This window comes from Python bivittatus, unplaced genomic scaffold (assembly GCF_059951505.1).
Source record: "Python bivittatus isolate LINGU-HERP-01145 unplaced genomic scaffold, Pbiv_v1 ctg000610_np1212, whole genome shotgun sequence".
Lineage (NCBI taxonomy): Eukaryota > Metazoa > Chordata > Lepidosauria > Squamata > Pythonidae > Python > Python bivittatus.
In genome coordinates, this window is record NW_028277088.1 from 60,005,942 (window position 1) to 60,023,911 (window position 17,970).

The 17,970-nt window shown below is 38.3% G+C and overlaps 1 protein-coding gene across 7 annotated transcripts in view; it reads right to left on the reverse strand.

Moving 5' to 3' along the window:
- The window catches only part of TRIP13 (thyroid hormone receptor interactor 13), a 44,808-nt gene that overhangs the window by 16,671 nt on the left and 10,167 nt on the right, over positions 1–17,970 (reverse strand). For 5 of the 7 annotated variants that reach the window (XM_025174597.2, XM_025174596.2, XM_088150194.1 and 2 more), the window contains exons 7-10: positions 16,852–16,942; positions 16,328–16,400; positions 15,714–15,777; positions 7,645–7,731 (exon numbers count right to left, since the gene is read on the reverse strand). In XM_025174597.2, the coding sequence (XP_025030365.1) occupies positions 7,645–7,731; positions 15,714–15,777; positions 16,328–16,400; positions 16,852–16,942 (315 nt within the window). The remainder of the gene's footprint in view (positions 1–7,644; positions 7,732–15,713; positions 15,778–16,327; positions 16,401–16,851; positions 16,943–17,970) is intronic. The other 2 variants (XM_088150195.1, XM_088150198.1) reach the window with 1 other exon arrangement.

The following is a 17,970-nucleotide window of genomic DNA, read 5'->3' on the forward strand; positions in this document are numbered from 1 at the left end:
CCTGAAACTGAAATTTCTACTGGCAAGCTTGTAGCAGTAGAAACAAGGGGAACACAAGGGCTTGGATTTTTTAAAGTTCTTTTGTCATAGAATTATCTTGCTTTGAGAGTAAACACCAAAGAGGCCTTGGTCTACACTTTGTAACTGGAGTACATCCAAGTCAGAATTGTCTAGAAGGGCTGCAGTGCATGAAATTATCTTCAGTTTTCTTTCCATATCTGCCATTTCCTCAGGCTACAAATAACTATTACCTAACTATTACCCTAACTATTACCACAACTGCTGCTTACTGATTCTGCTGTGGCCATGAGACGCAACTTGCTGATCCTACTATTGACATGAGGCGCATCCTACCTTTATAAAAGGGGAGAGTGTTGGCATAAAGTGCAGATTTCTAGGCCTTTGTGCTCTCCTTCTGGCCCATTCAGGTCTCTCACAGTACCTGTAAATTCTGGACACCGCTGATTTATGGCTTGTGCTTTTGTGCTACTTTGGAGTTCCAACATGTTTGATGTTTCCTACCATAAAAAATGGTAAAAGAGGAAGCAAAGGAGGTAGAAAGATAGAAGGTAGAAAAGTTTTTTTTCCCCTGTCAAGACAGGACTTACAGAAATTCAAGTTGCCCCTAATAATTCTCCCTTACTACACTGATCTGAGCCAAGAGACAGGATGGCTCCTTCCTCTGGAAACTTTCAAGATTGTATACTGCCTGTACTTCAGGAAGAACTGCCACTCCAAGTTGAAAAATGCCTTCCATGTGACTCAGGAGAATGGTATCTTTCAAACTGCTGCAAAGGTAACCAAATCTAAAATTTATATTTATATAAAAATATATATAAAATATAAGAAGTGAGTTTTCATTGTTCAACAACAATAACCCTTAGTTACAAAAGTTACAAGAAATAATCAAGCAGACATAGCTCTCATAAAGTAAAGGTTAAAATTCTTACAAAGAATTCTAGCTGAACTGGTGAACCTATACCTTGGCAACAAATGGATTTCTGCAATAAAAGTTACTACTGTCTTTCTAGGATATACCAGACTCCGAACGTTACACAGAGGCTTAAGCACTAATTCATCCATGTTGCTGTTTTAGTCTCTCTCCTTTCTTGAGATGTTTCTCAGCAACTTGCCTGCATCTTTGTTTCTCCCAAAGATCTCTCCCCTAAAGCACAGACCTAACACACACCAAATAATTACCCCCAATGAGTTTTGCTACAACATTTTGGACCTAAAATTTTCAAAGGGAGCTCTATATAACATACTAAAGTAATCAAAATGGGCTGTAATAAGACAGGAGCAATAATGCCTTCCTTCTGGAATGTTCTTTCTCTAATATTCAGGAAGGGCCTACTATTATTTATTTATTTAATTTTAAAGATTTTTTTTTAAAATCCTGTCTGTATTATTTTTATAAATAACTCAAGGTGGCCAACATACCTAAATTATTTATTTTAGACACCTCCCTAATGTGAATGTCGTGATTTCCCCCCTCCTTTAAAGTATTTAGCATACCAAATAATTTTAATTTGTTGTTTTTGTAATATGAAAACAGCATTGTTTGCACTTGTTAATGACCATTAGCAGAACTGAGTGGTCAATTATCCAGTCTCAGTGACTGGAGGCTGTTAAGGTCTGTTGGGCTCTTGGTGTTTTCTGAGCTTAGTTGTTTTCCTGCAACCATTTTATTACCAGTCTGGGGAACTTTATCAGTGCATGGGAAAATAAAGTTTATAGTTCTTTATATATAGCAGCTTGCCCTGCCAGTCTTGGTTGGGGTGTGTTTTCTTCCTTGATAGTTCCTTAATTAATTCCTTGGGACAACTAACAGACTACTACCTCTTAGGATCACTATAGCATACAAGCCAACAAAATCCTTTGAAAACATCTTAAGCAAGCCCAAAGACCCAGTAAACAAAGAAGGAAAAACAGACATCATCTACAACATACAATGTAAGACTGTTAACAGCTATCATTTACAACAGACAGTAGAAGATTGGCATCCATGAACATCAACAGGCAATCAGAAGACATGATCAAAATTCCCTAATTTCTCAACATGTAGAAAATTCACCCACAATTTCAACTGGGTAACTGCTGACATTTTAGATCAAGCCAAATCCAAAAAAGCTACAGAATTCCTGACAGCTTGGCATTCAGACCAATCAGCCACCAACAGACACACAGAGATAAACATAATTTATATATTGAAGACATAACCAATATGCAAGGAAGGAAACAAACAGCCCAGAGCATATCTTCCCTAGCAACCAACACCCAGATAAGCAGGAAATTGTTGTTTAGTCGTTAAGTCGTGTCCGACTCTTCGTGACCCCATGAACCATATTGCGCCAGGCCTTCCTGTCCTTCACTGCCTCCCTGAGTTTGCTCAGTTTCATGCTCATTGCTTCAGTGATGCTATCTAACCATCTCATCCTCTGCCGTCCTCTTCTCCTTTTGCCTTCAATCTTTCCCAGCATCAGGGTCTTCTCCAAAGAGATCTCTCTTCGCATTAGGTGGCCAAAATATCTGAGCTTGAGCTTCATTATCGATCCTTCCAATGAGCAATCAGGGTTGATTTCCTTTAAGATTGACTGGTTTGACCTCCTAGCAGTCCAGGGAACTCTTAAGAGTCTTCTCCAGCACCACAGTTCAAAGGCATCAATTCTTCGGCGCTCGGCCTTTTTATGGTCCAGCTCTCACAGCCATACATTACTACTGGAAAAACCATAGCTTTGACTATGCGGATCTTTGTCGGCAAGGTGACGTCTCTGCTTTTTAATATGCTATCTAGGCTTGCCATAGCTTTCCTCCCAAGGAGCAAGCGTCTTTTAATTTCATGGCTGCAGTCTCCGTCTGCGGTGATCTTGGAGCCCAAATAAATGAAGTCTGTTACTGCTTCCATTTCTACCCCTTCTATCTGCCAGGAATTGATGGGTCCAGATGCCATGATCTTAGTTTTTTTAATGTTGAGTTTCAAGCCAGCTTTTGCACTCTCCTCTTTCACCCTCATCAAGAGGCTCTTTAGTTCTTCTTCACTTTCTGCCATTAGGGTGGTATCGTCTGCATATCTGAGGTTGTTGATGATTCTCCCTGCAATCTTAATTCCGGCTTGTGATTCTTCCAGCCTGGCATTTCTCATGATGTACTCTGCATATAGGTTAAATAAGCAGGGTGACAGTATACAGCCTTGTCGTACACCTTTCCCTATTTTGAACCAATCGGTTGTTCCATGACCGGTTCTAACTGTTGCTTCTTGGCCCGCATACAGATTTCTCAGGAGACAGGTAAGGTGGTCTGGTATTCCCATCTCTTTAAGAATTTGCCACAGTTTGTTGTGATCCACACAATCAAAGGCTTTTGCATAGTCAATGAAGCAGAAGTAGATATTTTTCTGGAACTCTCGTGCTTTCTCCATGATCCAGCGAATGTTGGCGATTTGATCTCTAGTTCCTCTGCCTCTTCGAAACCCAGCTTGTACATCCGGTAGTTCTCGGTTCATATATTGCTGAAGCCTAGCTTGTAGGATTTTGAGCATAACCTTGCTAGCATGTGAAATGAGTGCAATTGTGCGATAGTTTGAGCATTCTTTGGCGTTGCCCTTCTTTGGAATTGGAACGTAAACTGACCTTTTCCAATCCCGTGGCCACTGTTGCGTTTTCCAAACTTGCTGGCATATTGAGTGCAGCACTTTAACACCATCATCTTTTAGTATTTTAAATAACTCAGCTGGAATCCTGTCATCTCCACTAGCTTTGTTGTTAGCAATGCTTCCTAAGGCCCACTTGACTTCACTCTCTAGGATGTCTGGCTCAAGGTCAGTGATCACACCAGCGTGGACATCAGGGACATTAAGATCTTTCTTGTATAGTTCTTCTGTGTATTCTTGCCACCTCTTCTTAATCTCTTCTGCTTCTGTTAGGTCCCTGCCTTTTTTGTCCTTTATCATGCCCATCTTTGCACTAAACGTTCCTTTCATATCTCCAATTTTCTTGAAGAGATCTCTAGTCTTCCCCATTCTATTGTTTTCCTCAATTTCTTTGCATTGTTCATTTAAGAAGGCCTTCTTATCTCTCCTTGCTATTCTCTGGAAATCTGCATTCAGTTGCTTATATCTTTCCCTTTCACCCTTGCTTTTCGCATTCCTTCTTTCCACAGCTATTTGTAAAGCCTCATCAGACAGCCATTTTGCTTTCTTGCATTTCTTTTTCTTTGGGATGGTTTTAGTTGCTGCCTCCTGTACAATGTTACGGACCTCCGTCCATAGTTCTTCAGGCACTCTGTCTACCAAATCTAATCCTCTAAATCTATTCATCACCTTCACTGTGTACTCACAAGGAATATGATCTAAGTCATACCTGAGTGGTCTAGTGGTTTTCCCTACATTCTTCAATTTAAGCCTAAATTTTGCAGTAAGAAGCTCATGATCTGAGCCACAGTCAGCTCCTGGTCTTGTTTTTGCTGTCTGTATAGAGCTTCTCCATCTTTGGCTGCAAACTATATAATCAATCTGGTTTCGGTATTGACCATCTGGTGATGTCCATGTGTAGAGTCGTCTCTTGTGTTGTTGGAAAAGAGTGTTTGCTATGACTAGCTTGTTCTCTTGACAGAACTCTATTAGCCTTTGCCCTGCTTCATTTTGTACTCCAAGGCCAAATTTGCCTGTTATTCCGATTACTCCTTGACTTCCTACTTTAGCATTCCAATCCCCTATGATGAAAAGGACATCTTTTTTTGGTGCTAGTTCTAGAAGGTGTTGTAGGTCTTCATAGAAGCGGTCAACTTCAGCTTCTTCAGCATCAGTGGTTGGGGCATAGACTTGGATGACTGTGATATTGAATGGTTTGCCTTGGATACGCACTGAGATCATTCTGTCGTTTTTGAGGTTGTACCCCATTACTGCCTTTCCCACTCTCTTATTGACTATGAGTGCAACTCCATTTCTTCTAAGGGTTTCTTGCCCACAGTAGTAGATATAATGGTCACCCGAATTAAATTCACCCATTCCCGTCCATTTCAGTTCGCTGATTCCCAAGATGTCGACGTTCAATCTTGTCATCTCATGTTTGACCACATCCAGCTTGCCTTGGTTCATAGATCTTACATTCCAGGTACCTATACAATATTGTTCTTTACAGCATCGGACCTTCTTTTCGCTTCCAGATACATCCACAGCTGAACGTCCTTTCGGCTTTGGCCCAGCCGCTTCACTCTTTCTGGAGCTACTTGGAAATGCCCTCCGCTCTTCCCCAGTAGCATATTGGACACCTTCCGACCTGAGGGGCTCATCTTCCGGCATCATATCTTTTAGCCTTTTAACATTGTCCATGGGGTTTTCTTGGCAAGGATACTGGAGTGGGTTGCCATTTCCTTCTCCAGTGGACCACATTTTGTCAGAACTCTCTGTCATGACCTGTCCGTCTTGGGTGGCCCTGCACGGTATAGCTCATGGCTTCACTGAGTTACGCAAGCCCCTTCGCCACGACAAGGCAGTGATCCATGAAGGGGAAGCAGGAAATAGCACCACATAAATAATCAAGGAAGAAACAATGCCCTAAATAAGAAATTATCAAAGAAGATACCACGCCCTAACCAAGACTGGTATGGCAATCTACTATACTATATATAAAGAATCACAGTTCAAACCCTAAGCCACATACTACTACTGGTTAGGTTGGGGAAGAACAGTTTGGTGTAATGGTTAAGGTGCTGGCCTAGAGTTCTAGTCCTCCCTTAGGCATGAAAGCTGGCTAGGTGACTTTGGGCCAGTCACTCTCTTTCAGCCCAATCCACCTCACAGGGTTGTTGTTGTGGGAAAACAGAAGGCAGGAGTATTAGGTATGTTCAGTTAAAGATAAAAAAGGCGGGATAAAAATCTAATAGCAATAGTAATAATAAACTTAACCCCTGACAAGACTGAGTGGCTGCTTAGTTCTCCCTAACATGTAACATGAACTTTCCATCTTTAGTTCTGAATACAGTAGCAATCCCCCAGAAAGAACTGTTGTGCAATTTGGGGGTCCTCCTGTTGCTCAAAGAACAGATAGTAGCTGCTACTAGGGAAACTGTTGCCCAGTCCTTTCTCACTATCAACAATGCTTTAGTTATCTGCTATAACGCTCTACGTGGGGCTGCCCTTGATGACCACTCAGGAACTGCAGGTGATACAGAATGTAGCAATACAGACAGTATGCCCATGTGACACCTCTGTTACATGAGCTGCGCTTGCAACCAATAAGTTTCTGGGTGTAATTTAAGATGCTGGTTGTGACCTAGAAAGCACTTCATAGAGATTGGCTATCTAAGCAACTGCTTCTCTTCTATTGTTTGTGCCTATCTAGTAAGATCAGAAAGAGTGGGCATGCTCCAGGCCCCATCTTTAAAATAATGCCATGCAATGGGATCTAGGTGACATGCTTTCTGTCATGGTGACTGTCCTCTGGAGTATCCCCCCACCCCACATTTGAGTTGCCCCAGCCCCGATATTCTTCATGGGGGTGTTAAAGACCTGGCTCTTTTCCTAGGTATTGGGGTTGGAGTATGTACCTTTATATAATGTTATTAAGCACTGACTCCAATTATGTTTCCTTGTTTTTGTTGTGTTTTTTTAAATGGTATTGTATTTAGGCCAGTTTCAGTCAGGCCAGGATTAGTATGAAGACTTTCTTGGTCACACTTGTAGATGACCTGTGGCAGAACTAGGATGGAGCTAGTGCATCAATTCTTGTGCTCCTTGATCTCTTGCTGGCTTTTGATACATCACAATATCCTTCTGGATTGGCAGCATTGTTTTATTATGTTCCTCTTCCTTTTGGACCAGTTTCACTCAGTGTTCACTGTGGGAGTTTGCTCCCTAGGCCCCTCCTTTGTGGGGTGCCACAGGACTTAATGTTTTCTCCCCTCCTGTTTTGCATCTACATAAAATTGCTGGGTCCATTGGTTTGGGGTTTAGTATGATCAGTATGGCTCCCCTCTGGAATGAGGTTCCCCCAGAGATCCATGTGGCTCATCCTGCTGGCTTTCCAGAAAGCCTTAAAGACCTGGCTCTTCTCCCAGGGCTTGGGCTGAGGTGGAGGGGGGGGGCAGTTGCATATATTTGTATGCATGGGTGTTGTTGACCAAGCTGACATCTTGTTTTCTTTTTTATCTTTGTGTTTTTTGTCTTATTTTATGGTGAACCGCCCAAAGTCAGTCTGAAGTGCCTAAATTGAATTGATTTTGGCATGCTGCCAAAAGTCATTCTGAGTTAGGTGGCTTATAAATCTGAGTTATAAATAAATATAAATAAATTAGAACTCAGAATAAAAATATATTATGCAAGTAACTATGGATCTGATCTAACGTCTTTATGAATAGGTGTATATATATTTAAATCTGCAAACAAACTCAGGGCTGAATCATGAGTATATTCGGACTCTAACCTGAGGATTTAAAGTAAATGTTACCCATCCAGCACAGATCGGTTTTGAATTACTAATAACTCCTGTTTGAATTAAAATCTGGTTTCTTTGCTTCATGCAGCCCAGCTTGGATTTTGATAGAAAAAAGACATAGAATGGATGTAATCAGCATACTGGTAAGATACTATAAACACTTTCTCTAGTGCAAACAATTTTTAATATTGAAGTAGTACTGTAGTCATACCTCATCAATAAGTACAAATACAAGGACATCTTTGTCATCAATTAATTCTTGAATCTTCTGAAACATTTTCGTAACAAGTTTGCCACTCTAAAAAAAAATGAAGTATATAAATTGATGTATTCCTTTCTTCTATAGGGTATTAATGAGGCTTACAATTTAGCCCTTGCCTGATTGTTTATTCTCAAGGCAACATGGTTACATACTTGCTGCTGACACAAATTCTGCATGGCTGAAAGATAATTTCATATGTAGAATTTTAACTATGAGTGTTCTCCCAGAGGAGAAACAACATGTGGAAATCCTCTCAGAAGTGGAAACAACATGCAGGATTCTGTATTTCAGCAATCACCAAAACTGTAGCATACAAAAAGGGAAACAAAATTTGGGGTAGCGTAAGACTTGAAGTAAATGCAACCTGCCTTCTCCTAACACTCTGGATTGATGACTATTTCTTTTTTTTAATACTAAAGCATGTGTATGTGTGCGTGTGTGTATAAAAACTAATACAAAACTAAAAAACCTACAAACAAAAAGAAAGAAAAGAAAAGAAAAAAAGAAAAGAAAAGAAAAGAAAGAAATATAAAAGATGGCTTCCCCCTCCCTCCAGACAAGTATATGTATTAACAGTAATTTAATACCTTCTCTAATATTACTGAAAAAAAGCCCTCTTCATCCCCTTTCTCATCCCTAAACAATAACCAAATTATAAAAAATATTCAACAATCAGTCTAGTAATTAATCACTCAAGAGTGCCAGTAATAATAAACTAGATATTTTAAGCTTAAACAAATAGGTCTATTTTGCATTTTAGCTAAGTTTTTTTCTCAGAAATGAAACCTAAAAGATCTCTCCCCTTAACCATACAAAAGACCAATAATAATCACATATGTGTTTTAAAGTAAACCAAATAAATCACTTTTACAGGTATAAATCATCATCTTACAGTCCTGGCCAGAAAAAGAAAATTCAATATTAACAATCCAAAATCAAAACATGAACAATTTAACCTTGATCTGATAAATCCACTTTGAATTCCTTTCTCTTCTTTTGGAAAAGCTCCATCTTCAGTCTCTTCTCCAAATAAAACCCCAGATAGCAATCTTTATCATTCTCTTCTTATATCTATTTTCAGAAAAGGTTTCAGAGATTTGGTATTTCCCTCCTGTATATCCAAAATAGGATAATTCTCACTCTTCTAGTCCATTACAGCTTCTTTCTCCATATCATTCTCATAATCAAGCAACTCTGAGTCCATCTTCAAATCCACAGCATCTTTTTCTGTATCTTCCATGTGTCTCTTATAATCTGGCATTTCTTTAAAGTACATTTTAGAATCCTTATTCAAGCCTTTCTTCCCCGGAAGCCCCAATTGATGACTATTTCTTGATAAATAAACTGCATTCAACCACATTAGATTTTGGGTTGTGACTACAATTCTAAATACTGTATATCTATTTAACCGCATCCCAGTTTGGGAAAAATTAATATGCTGGCCAGTTGAGTTGTTGATTCATTCTGCTGGTTTATTCTTCTGGAGAGTTTTAGGAAATAGTCTATCTTTTTGTAACGCCAGTGTCAAGATTAGTATTACAAACCACAGCTCATATGGTAGATAGCAGGAAGAAACAGCATATGTAAGAATCTCTGCACAGTTATATGTGGAATCAGTTATAAGTATTGGGAGATTTATGAGAAATAATATTCAGAAGGGATCCTTAAATTTAAAAAAACTGTGAAACATTACAATTAGCTACTCAGACTCTTTACATATTACTTTTTTTTTTACTGGCTTGTATCCAAAACCCTTTAAAGCACAAGAATACAAATGCATAAAATAAAAAGAGTTTACTTGAAAACCAATGAACCTACATTTCAAAATATAACACTATTGTGTTATCCCATCCCTTTTCTCTCTGCATGGCTGCTTGTAACAGTTACAAAGAGCTAGAGTTAGCCAGGATGTTAACACTTCATAAGGTCTCAGATGGGGATATGATTATTATGCAGAAATAAACAAACAGAATCCAGAATAGTCAGTTACTTTACTTGCCAAAAGGTTTATTTGCATAATAAATGTAAAAACATCTAACAATAAGAACAGCTCAACAATGGACTCAGAAAAATGGTGGGCCTCCTTTTCAATGTATTCAAACAAAGGCCAGACACTATGCGTTGAGGTTGTTTTAGTTGGGTTCCTGTAAAGAGCTGGGGGATAGATTCTGTAGCCCCTTCTGATTCTATAATTAGAATTCTAATTTCCCTCTAAGGGAATTCATTGAAAAAGCTGACTATATTTAATTGGTTTCACTTCTACCTCTTTTCACTCACTATTCTACCTGACTGCTGATGGGATATTAGCTGGCAGACTCCTGCTAGTTTGCTGGATTATAGGTTTATAGGTTTCCTATAATCTACAGTAATTGTAATTTTTTCTCATTTTAAACGGGTTAACATTAAACATAGATGTGTTTAATAAACTACAAGTGTAGAAAGCCTATTTGATAAGGGAGAAACTGTGCAGATTAAGTCCCTCAGTTTGTCCACATTTAGATTTACTGGTTTCAGTTCTACTGAGTTCTCAGTGAAATTTAATGAGAGTAGTTTATTGGCAGGAATCTCTCCTGGTTTTCTATTAATGTGTAACTAAGGATTGTTATCTTATTCATGAGAAAGTTTGCATATACCAGCACTAGTCAAATATCAGCTAAAAAGTAATTCTCACTGATATAATAATAGGTAAATTAAGGAGATTGAGATCATTTAGCTGAGAGCTGAGCAAGAATAGCAGGATTAGAAACCACATGTGCAAAGAGCGCATCTGGACAAAGCTACACCAGAATTATAGGGGTGGGAAGGCAAGGGTCAGGGGGATTGGATACTGCGAAGGGGGAGGGCAGACATGGATGTCATAGTAGCGACGGGAATGGGGAGATACGGTAGATGGGGTGGGATGCTCTTGGGGAAAGCAGCCAATGCTGCATTCCACCCCTTGTGCTCAGTCTTCAGAGGTTCATGATCCTGGTCATGGATTAGAGGGCCAATCCAATATGCATTACCAAAACCCAGCTGGATATGGGTGGATGTGTTCCACCTCTTGGAAATGTGCTTTCCTTTGCTTTCAGTGTGGCACCAGCTGCAATCCTAGAACAGGGTTGGGGACATGGCTGGTGATATCTGAGAACCTCTGGTGATTTTCAGGGACACTGCCCTTGACAGATGCAAGATCCTGTTTGTAAAATTGGGCCAGAGATAAGTTGGGATTGCTGTTATTGTACCAGCCTCCCTTGCTTGCACTCCTTGACTCTGTGGACGAGTTGGTGGTTTCCCAAAATGATACTTCTGAGGGACTTCAACTTGCCTTCTCTGGGCTGAATCAGAGGTGGCTTGGGAATTCATAGCCACCATGGACCTGCTCCAGACTATTGAGTGGGAGTCACACGTTAGATCTGGTTTTGGCTTAGGGCAGTGGCAACATGAACTGGTGTTGCGGAATATTGACATCAGTCCCTTATCCTGGGCAGATCATTCCCTCCAACCATGCAGTTCTCTGTAGGTAACTCCCTCTGCAGGGAAGACGGGCCTACAGATAGTCCTTGCATAATGACCATTCATTCAGCGACCATTCAAAATTACGATGGCACTGAAAAAATGGACTTACGACCTGTGCCTAAAGATATGGCTGTTGGAGCACCCCCGCAGCCACATGATCAAAACTCAGATGGTTGGCAACCCGCCTGCACCTAGTCACAGCCTGGAAAGAATGGGCAATTACAGCCTGTATTGGATCACACCTGCATGGACTGTTTGTGGATGCTGGAGGGGCTCAGTTTTCAGAGGAACTCTGCAAGATGAAACAGTGCAAGAGTCACCTAGAGTGCTGCTGGGGAAAAACAAAGTACAAATCCAACCATGGAATAGGGAGGAAAATAAAATATAAGAATAGGAAGATCTATTTTAATGAAATTTAAATAAAACAAGACCTACTTTCATGAAGATTTTGCCACCTTTTGGCAAAACAATACTTAATATTTCAGTATTCTACAGGTCACTTGTATTATGCAGATCTATTACAATTACTGGGCTAATATGAGAAGAATAGGAAAGAAAATGATAAGATGCCTGTTCTAAATAATAGTAATCCATTCAATTCTACGTTATACTTGCTCTTTTCAGCTCTGTGTTTCTACAGTAATTGTAATTGCTTTTTCTAGATCTGAGGAAATTTCAAATGTGCAGAGTCTCAGTAATTCACGTTCTGATTTTTAAAGGGATATAATGGAAAATATGCTTTCTGAATGCAGTGACATAGGGGCTGGCTATCCATAGAGTGAAAGATGGGAGGTCTGTTTTCCTCCTCCCCAAAGGCTGTAAGCCCCACCCTTTGCTATGGTACAGCTTTTGTAGTACTTTCCTATAGTTACTATCTAACTTGTAGGACAGGACTGAATTGGTCTGGCATACTATTGTTAATGATGTTAATGATGATGTTATTTATAAATAATAAGATAATAACATGAGAAGGCAGAGAGAAGTGAGGACCTCAAACAAACCATGTTTGCTAGGGGAGAGTGCTGTGCACCATGGGGCAGCCTTGGGGGGGACGACAGGAGGGAGGAAATACTATAGGCAGAAGGCACGTTCGCACCAGAGTGAAGAGGGACGGCAGGAGGGAGGAAATACTGTAGGCAGGAGGCATGTTCGCACCAGAGTGAAGAGAAACGGCAGGGGGCGGCTGTTGGGTCAAGTGAGTATTGCAGTGTGTATTGCGCTGATTGGATTAGGAAGTGGAATGTCTGCGGTTTTGCGGTTAATTAGCGGCACTCTGGGGCGGTAAAAAAAGGTGAGATTGTGAGCCAAGCCCTCTTAGGAGGGGGAGGACAGATAGGGGGTATAAAAACCTGTCAGACCTTGTTTCGGGGTTCCTCCATTGCACCATTGACCCACCTTTGCAAACGTGCCCAGTAAAAAACTTCTGTCTACTGGACAACCGAACCTGTGTCTGTCGTTTTCTGACAATAACATTCTCATTTTCCTCAAGCTTCTAAAGTCTGAGCTTTTTCAGAGCCTTCCCCTGACCTTAATTGTTATTGCCATCTTTTATTCTCCTTCTATTTTTCTTGTGTTTTAAATTTTTAAATGTGGACTGTTTTATATTGTATTTTTATGTGAGCTGACAAAAGTCATTGCATTATATTGCAACGCCATACAAATATGTTTAATAAATAATGAAGAATGGAAATTAAACTCTGTAGCATTACTCCTTAGTAAGTTTGAGGTGTGCGGGTAAGATCTAAGATTCAAAAGCTGTAAGATGGCACAAAACATTCAAGACTTGAATTAGCACAAATTACAATAAATTTCAGTTCTAGAGGGCGACACCTAAGGATCAGATTAAGGTGTTAAAAAATATATAAGTGAGCTTGCTTTGTTCGAGAACAATAACCTTTAGCTACAAAAGTTACAAGAAATAATCAAGCAGACTTAGCTCCCATAAAATAAAGGTTAATATCCTTATAAAGAATTCTACCTGAATTAGTGAACCTATACCTTGGCAACAAATGGATTTCTGCAATAAAAGTTACTACTGTCTTTCTAGGATATACCAGACTCCAAACGATTCAGAGGCTTAGAAGTAATTCTTTCATGCTCCTGTTTCAGTCTCTCTCCTTTCCAGAGATGTTTCTCAGCAACTTGTCTCCATCTTTGTTTTTCCCAAAGATCCCCCACCCTCTCTGTTCCATCAAGATTTATCAGCCAGCAACTTCCACCTGTTTCCACCAGAGAGCTCTCTGCCCAGAATCTCCCTCAAATCAACTTTTCTCTCTAATCAGCTTTTCTTCCCAATCTCTCTTTTAGCAATCTTGAATATAATTTTATTAGAGTTTACAACTACAAAGATGAAAGACTAATACAAACTAAGGAAAATATAAAAAATAAAGAAAAAAAGGTGTAACGAGATAGAAAAAAGGAAAAAGATATACTGTATAAAAGATGACTCCCCTGCCCCTCCAGACAAGTATAAACAATTTCAGTAACTTAACACCTTTTCTAGTATTTCAATTTTAAAAAATCCTCTTCTTCTTATATATCATCCCTTATCAATAATCTAATTTTAAAAACTCATCATTCAGTCCTAATTAGGAAGTCTATTAAGAGCTACCAGAAATAACATATGTATTTTAATCTTAATTAAAGAAATCTATTTTGTAATTCAATTTATCACTTTCTGTAAGAAGCAAAGCAAAAGAAATCTTTCCCCACTTATAAACAGATCCTTAAAACCTTGTCATTCAGTCCTTGTAGAAAAAAATCCCATTAATAACTAACAGAAACCACTACATATATTTTAACCCTGCTCGAATAAATTCACTTTGTAAACCTTCTGTTTACTTTTTAAAAGCTTGATCTTTAATCCTGTCAAACAAGTTGATTTCTTATCATTTTCGCATCTCCTTTTAGGAACAGCTTCAGTAGTTTCTCTTTGTCTCCTCTCAAAAGCAGCTTCATTGGTTTAACACATTCCTTTTGTAAATCCAAGATAAGGCTTTCCAAGTCACTTTTCTGATTTTTTATTTGTATTTCTCCTTTAATTATTATGACATCAGTTGGTTTTGTAGATCCATTCTGACATCTTTTTCCATATCACTCCTATACGCTAGCATTTAAAAATCCATTTTCAGATCCACAGCATCTTTTTTCACAGCACTTTTATAATCCAACATTTTTTTAAACCCCAAATCCACATTTAAATCAACCCGTTTCCATTTTATCCAATAAAATCTGTTGTTCTTCTATATCCTGCTATAGTATAAGATAATCTTGTAAGTAATTTCTGAGTACGTTGTTCCCAAACAGCCTTATTTTCTTCTATAGTCAAATAGTATTGCTCCATTGTATTAATGGGTCTCTTCTCCTTTAATTGTAATCGTTTGTTCTCTCTAGTCAACTTTCAAGTCCCCTCTTATCTTCTGATTATTTTCCAGTCAACAAAACTTTCCCACAGGAGGATTTCTTACAATTAATTTCAAAATCTTCATATATTCTTTTATAAATTTTAAAACACCCCACAGGAAATATTCTTTCAAGTCCATCTAGCCCTTTAACTTTCCAAAATCCATATCCTAGTCTCTCTTTTGCTGTTTTCCAAAAAAGTAAATCTTTTCTTTTTAATCCTTACACTTGGAGCTTCTTTCATGCAGGGTAGGAGATTCTCCCAGCGTAATAAAACTTGCCCTTTGGAAGGTTTTTAACTTCTAAGAAATTAGTAAAAAGCAGCTTCCTAAAGTAATTAAGAGAGGCAGTAGGCAAACCCAGTGTCTCTTTGAAAGGTGCCGAACCATGGCTTACACAGGATGGTTTTCCCCTGGCTCCCAGAACTCTCAGACCCGCTGGAGATCGCTATTTTACAATCTCTTCACAGGGAAATTCTGTATGGAGCAAACTTGTGGGTGATCCTTGTCCTCTCCTTGAACTGAACAGTAGTCCTGAAGAGCTGATCCATTAACCAGTTCCTCTTTCCACCACAATCATCAGCTCCTCAAAAGCAGAGTTGTGTTCAGTCTGTCATTATTATCTCTGGAAGTCTTCTGTTTGAAGCAATCTCTTTCTCCTATATTACTAGACAAGGCTTTTTTGGTTTTGCTCTGGCAAAACTCTCTTCTTCCCCCTCCCCGCTTGAGGTTAGGATTCCAAAATAACCAACCTTTTGTTCTCTTCAGCCCAAAGAAAGGGGCTATGGATTATTCCCTGCCCTTCCCCATATGTTATCAGGCATATCCTACTTGGGAAGCAAAAGTATAAAAACCCTGTTTGATTGATTGGTGTAGCCTTCTGGGCTGAGTCAGCTTGCTTACTTTGCCTACACACAGATGATCCTGGAATGAATAGTGGCTTGCCCATTCATTACACAGGTTCATTATATTAAGATATGATAATTTATTTTTACACTAAAAGCTAAAGAGATAGAGTATAAAAGCCCTAGCAACTTGACAGACATACAGAATCCTAGAAATCACAGATGGGCAAGAAATAATCTCATGAACTTCTGATAAAATCATATAAATACTTACCTCAGAGAACCACTTAGAGAAGAGGCTATGACTATTTATCTCTATCAACTGTCCATAGCGGTACCTAAAAGTTTAATTAAAATCAATCCTTAAAACAAAGATTATTATTCATATCATGTCTTTATAAAGCATTAAACCAGATGACACTTTTCCCAATAGTCTTAGAGTTATACATATAGCAATGATTAAACCAAAGTTGACCATTTGTCAACTGTGAGGATTAACTAAAGTGAATGAGGCTGAAACAGGGTCAGCTTTGGCTGGATTGTGACTACATTCTTCCAGTTCTCAACCTGAAATAACTATTATTAAATAAGGAAAAATATTCAGTATCAAGGGAATTAACAATTTCAGATTGGGTCATAATCTTTAATTTATATTGTTCTGAAATACACTACTACTTTTAATTTGTTTTCATCTAAATGTTTATCTTGTTGTGGAAGTGGAGGTTGCACAGCAGGGATGGAATGATGTCCAAGTGAGAAAGTTCCAGTTTAAATGAAGAGCAGTATACACACAATAATATTCAATGTTTGCAAATTAATGTCGAAATGCTATCTTTTGGATTAGATGCTATTTTAATTTTGAATATAGAAAACATTACTTAAAATTACCTATGTGAAAGTCTAATAGTCAACTTCTGAGCCATTGCTCTACAAAGAGAAGTTTTACCAGTACCAGGAGGACCTGCAATCAAAGTATAGAGTACAGTCACTATTAAATAACTTAATTCAGCATGTTTCCTGCCACATCAGCTGACAGCATTTGCTACTGTTATGGCTGCTCTCAAAATAGTGACAAGTCACACAAAGTAGCTCAGTATACGAAAACAGTGCAAAGCAGTAACTGGGAATACATTTTGCTTCATCTTTCTGATTCCCTTATACAATACAATATGGGGGTAATAATACTGATTTTCTTAAAGGATTTTTCTAAAATTATTTAAACTAATAAATGTGAAACATTATCAATCTTACAAAATGCTATAAGCTAAGCAGTGAAGGACAGGAAGGCCTGGCGCAATATGGTTCATGGGGTCATGAAGAGTCGGACACGACTTAACGACTAAACAACAACAACAAGCATTATGCTAAATTGTTCTAGCTGCACACTTTTTAATTAAAAAGGTAATAGTTACCATGCAGTAGAATAACTCTGTTCCATGATATCAAGTTGTTATTAACATTTCTGTCAGAGAATAGTAATGTTGTAGTCACGTAATTTAATAACTAAAGAGAAAAGTAGAAAACAGCATATTAAAACAAAATTGAACATTTTTATTAAATGCATTGCTTCCATCAATGTGAAAAGCAAACCAACCATATTTAAACATAATAGAAATAGGAATGTAGAATCCTTTCTTAGCAAATAGCTGCTTTTCCAAGATACTTTTTCCACTTTGTGGAATGGAGGTATGTGCATCCTACAATAGATATATAAACATAACGTTTTGGGAACAAATCAAATTATAACAAAGCAGACTGAATTTGGGAATAAAATAGTGTACCTATTTATGAATTATATCTTTCCTGTAAATAACTAGAATTTCTCAATATCCTCACTTTTAAATGCCTATTTCTTCGGGATTCAAGAGTGCAACATTTTACAATACAGAATCTTAAACTGGATAATTTGGCTTTTTAAAATGATTGTACAAATGATTACATGAGGCTCCCTTCAGAAAATGAATGTCTTTCCCATTCATGTGAAATTAACGTATGTACAAACATTCCCAAAATACATGAAATGAGCTAATAAAAGGAAAAAGATATTTCCCTAATGCCATATCACCGGTACAACTAAGGGTGGCATCCTATTCTATTCTTTCTTTCTACCTAAAAAGCATTATGTGAAAACTTTAATTGATTAAAGTTATGATGAACTACAGAGGGCAATATCTATGGAAAATTGGTATGTTGTGTTTGATAAAGAGGGAGTATACAATAGATCTGAATGAAAGTAATCTGATCCTGGGTAAGTGAATTGTTGAATACATCCGCATAGAAGTAAAGGCGCAGGTTAAATATGAACAAAAGGGGTTAAATCCAATGTGTGAAATAGTGTCACTGATAGATATGCATGTATAAAAAAGTAGGAATTTATAGGTTAGTTATAGCTTAATGTAAGATTTTGCCAAAAGAAAGAAGACTCCTAACCTTATAGAAAAAAATTAGCAGGCTTGAATGACTTCCTCCATTAATCCAAAACTACAAAACCCAGCAGAAAGTAGTATAATGGTCACACCTGGAAGAGGAAT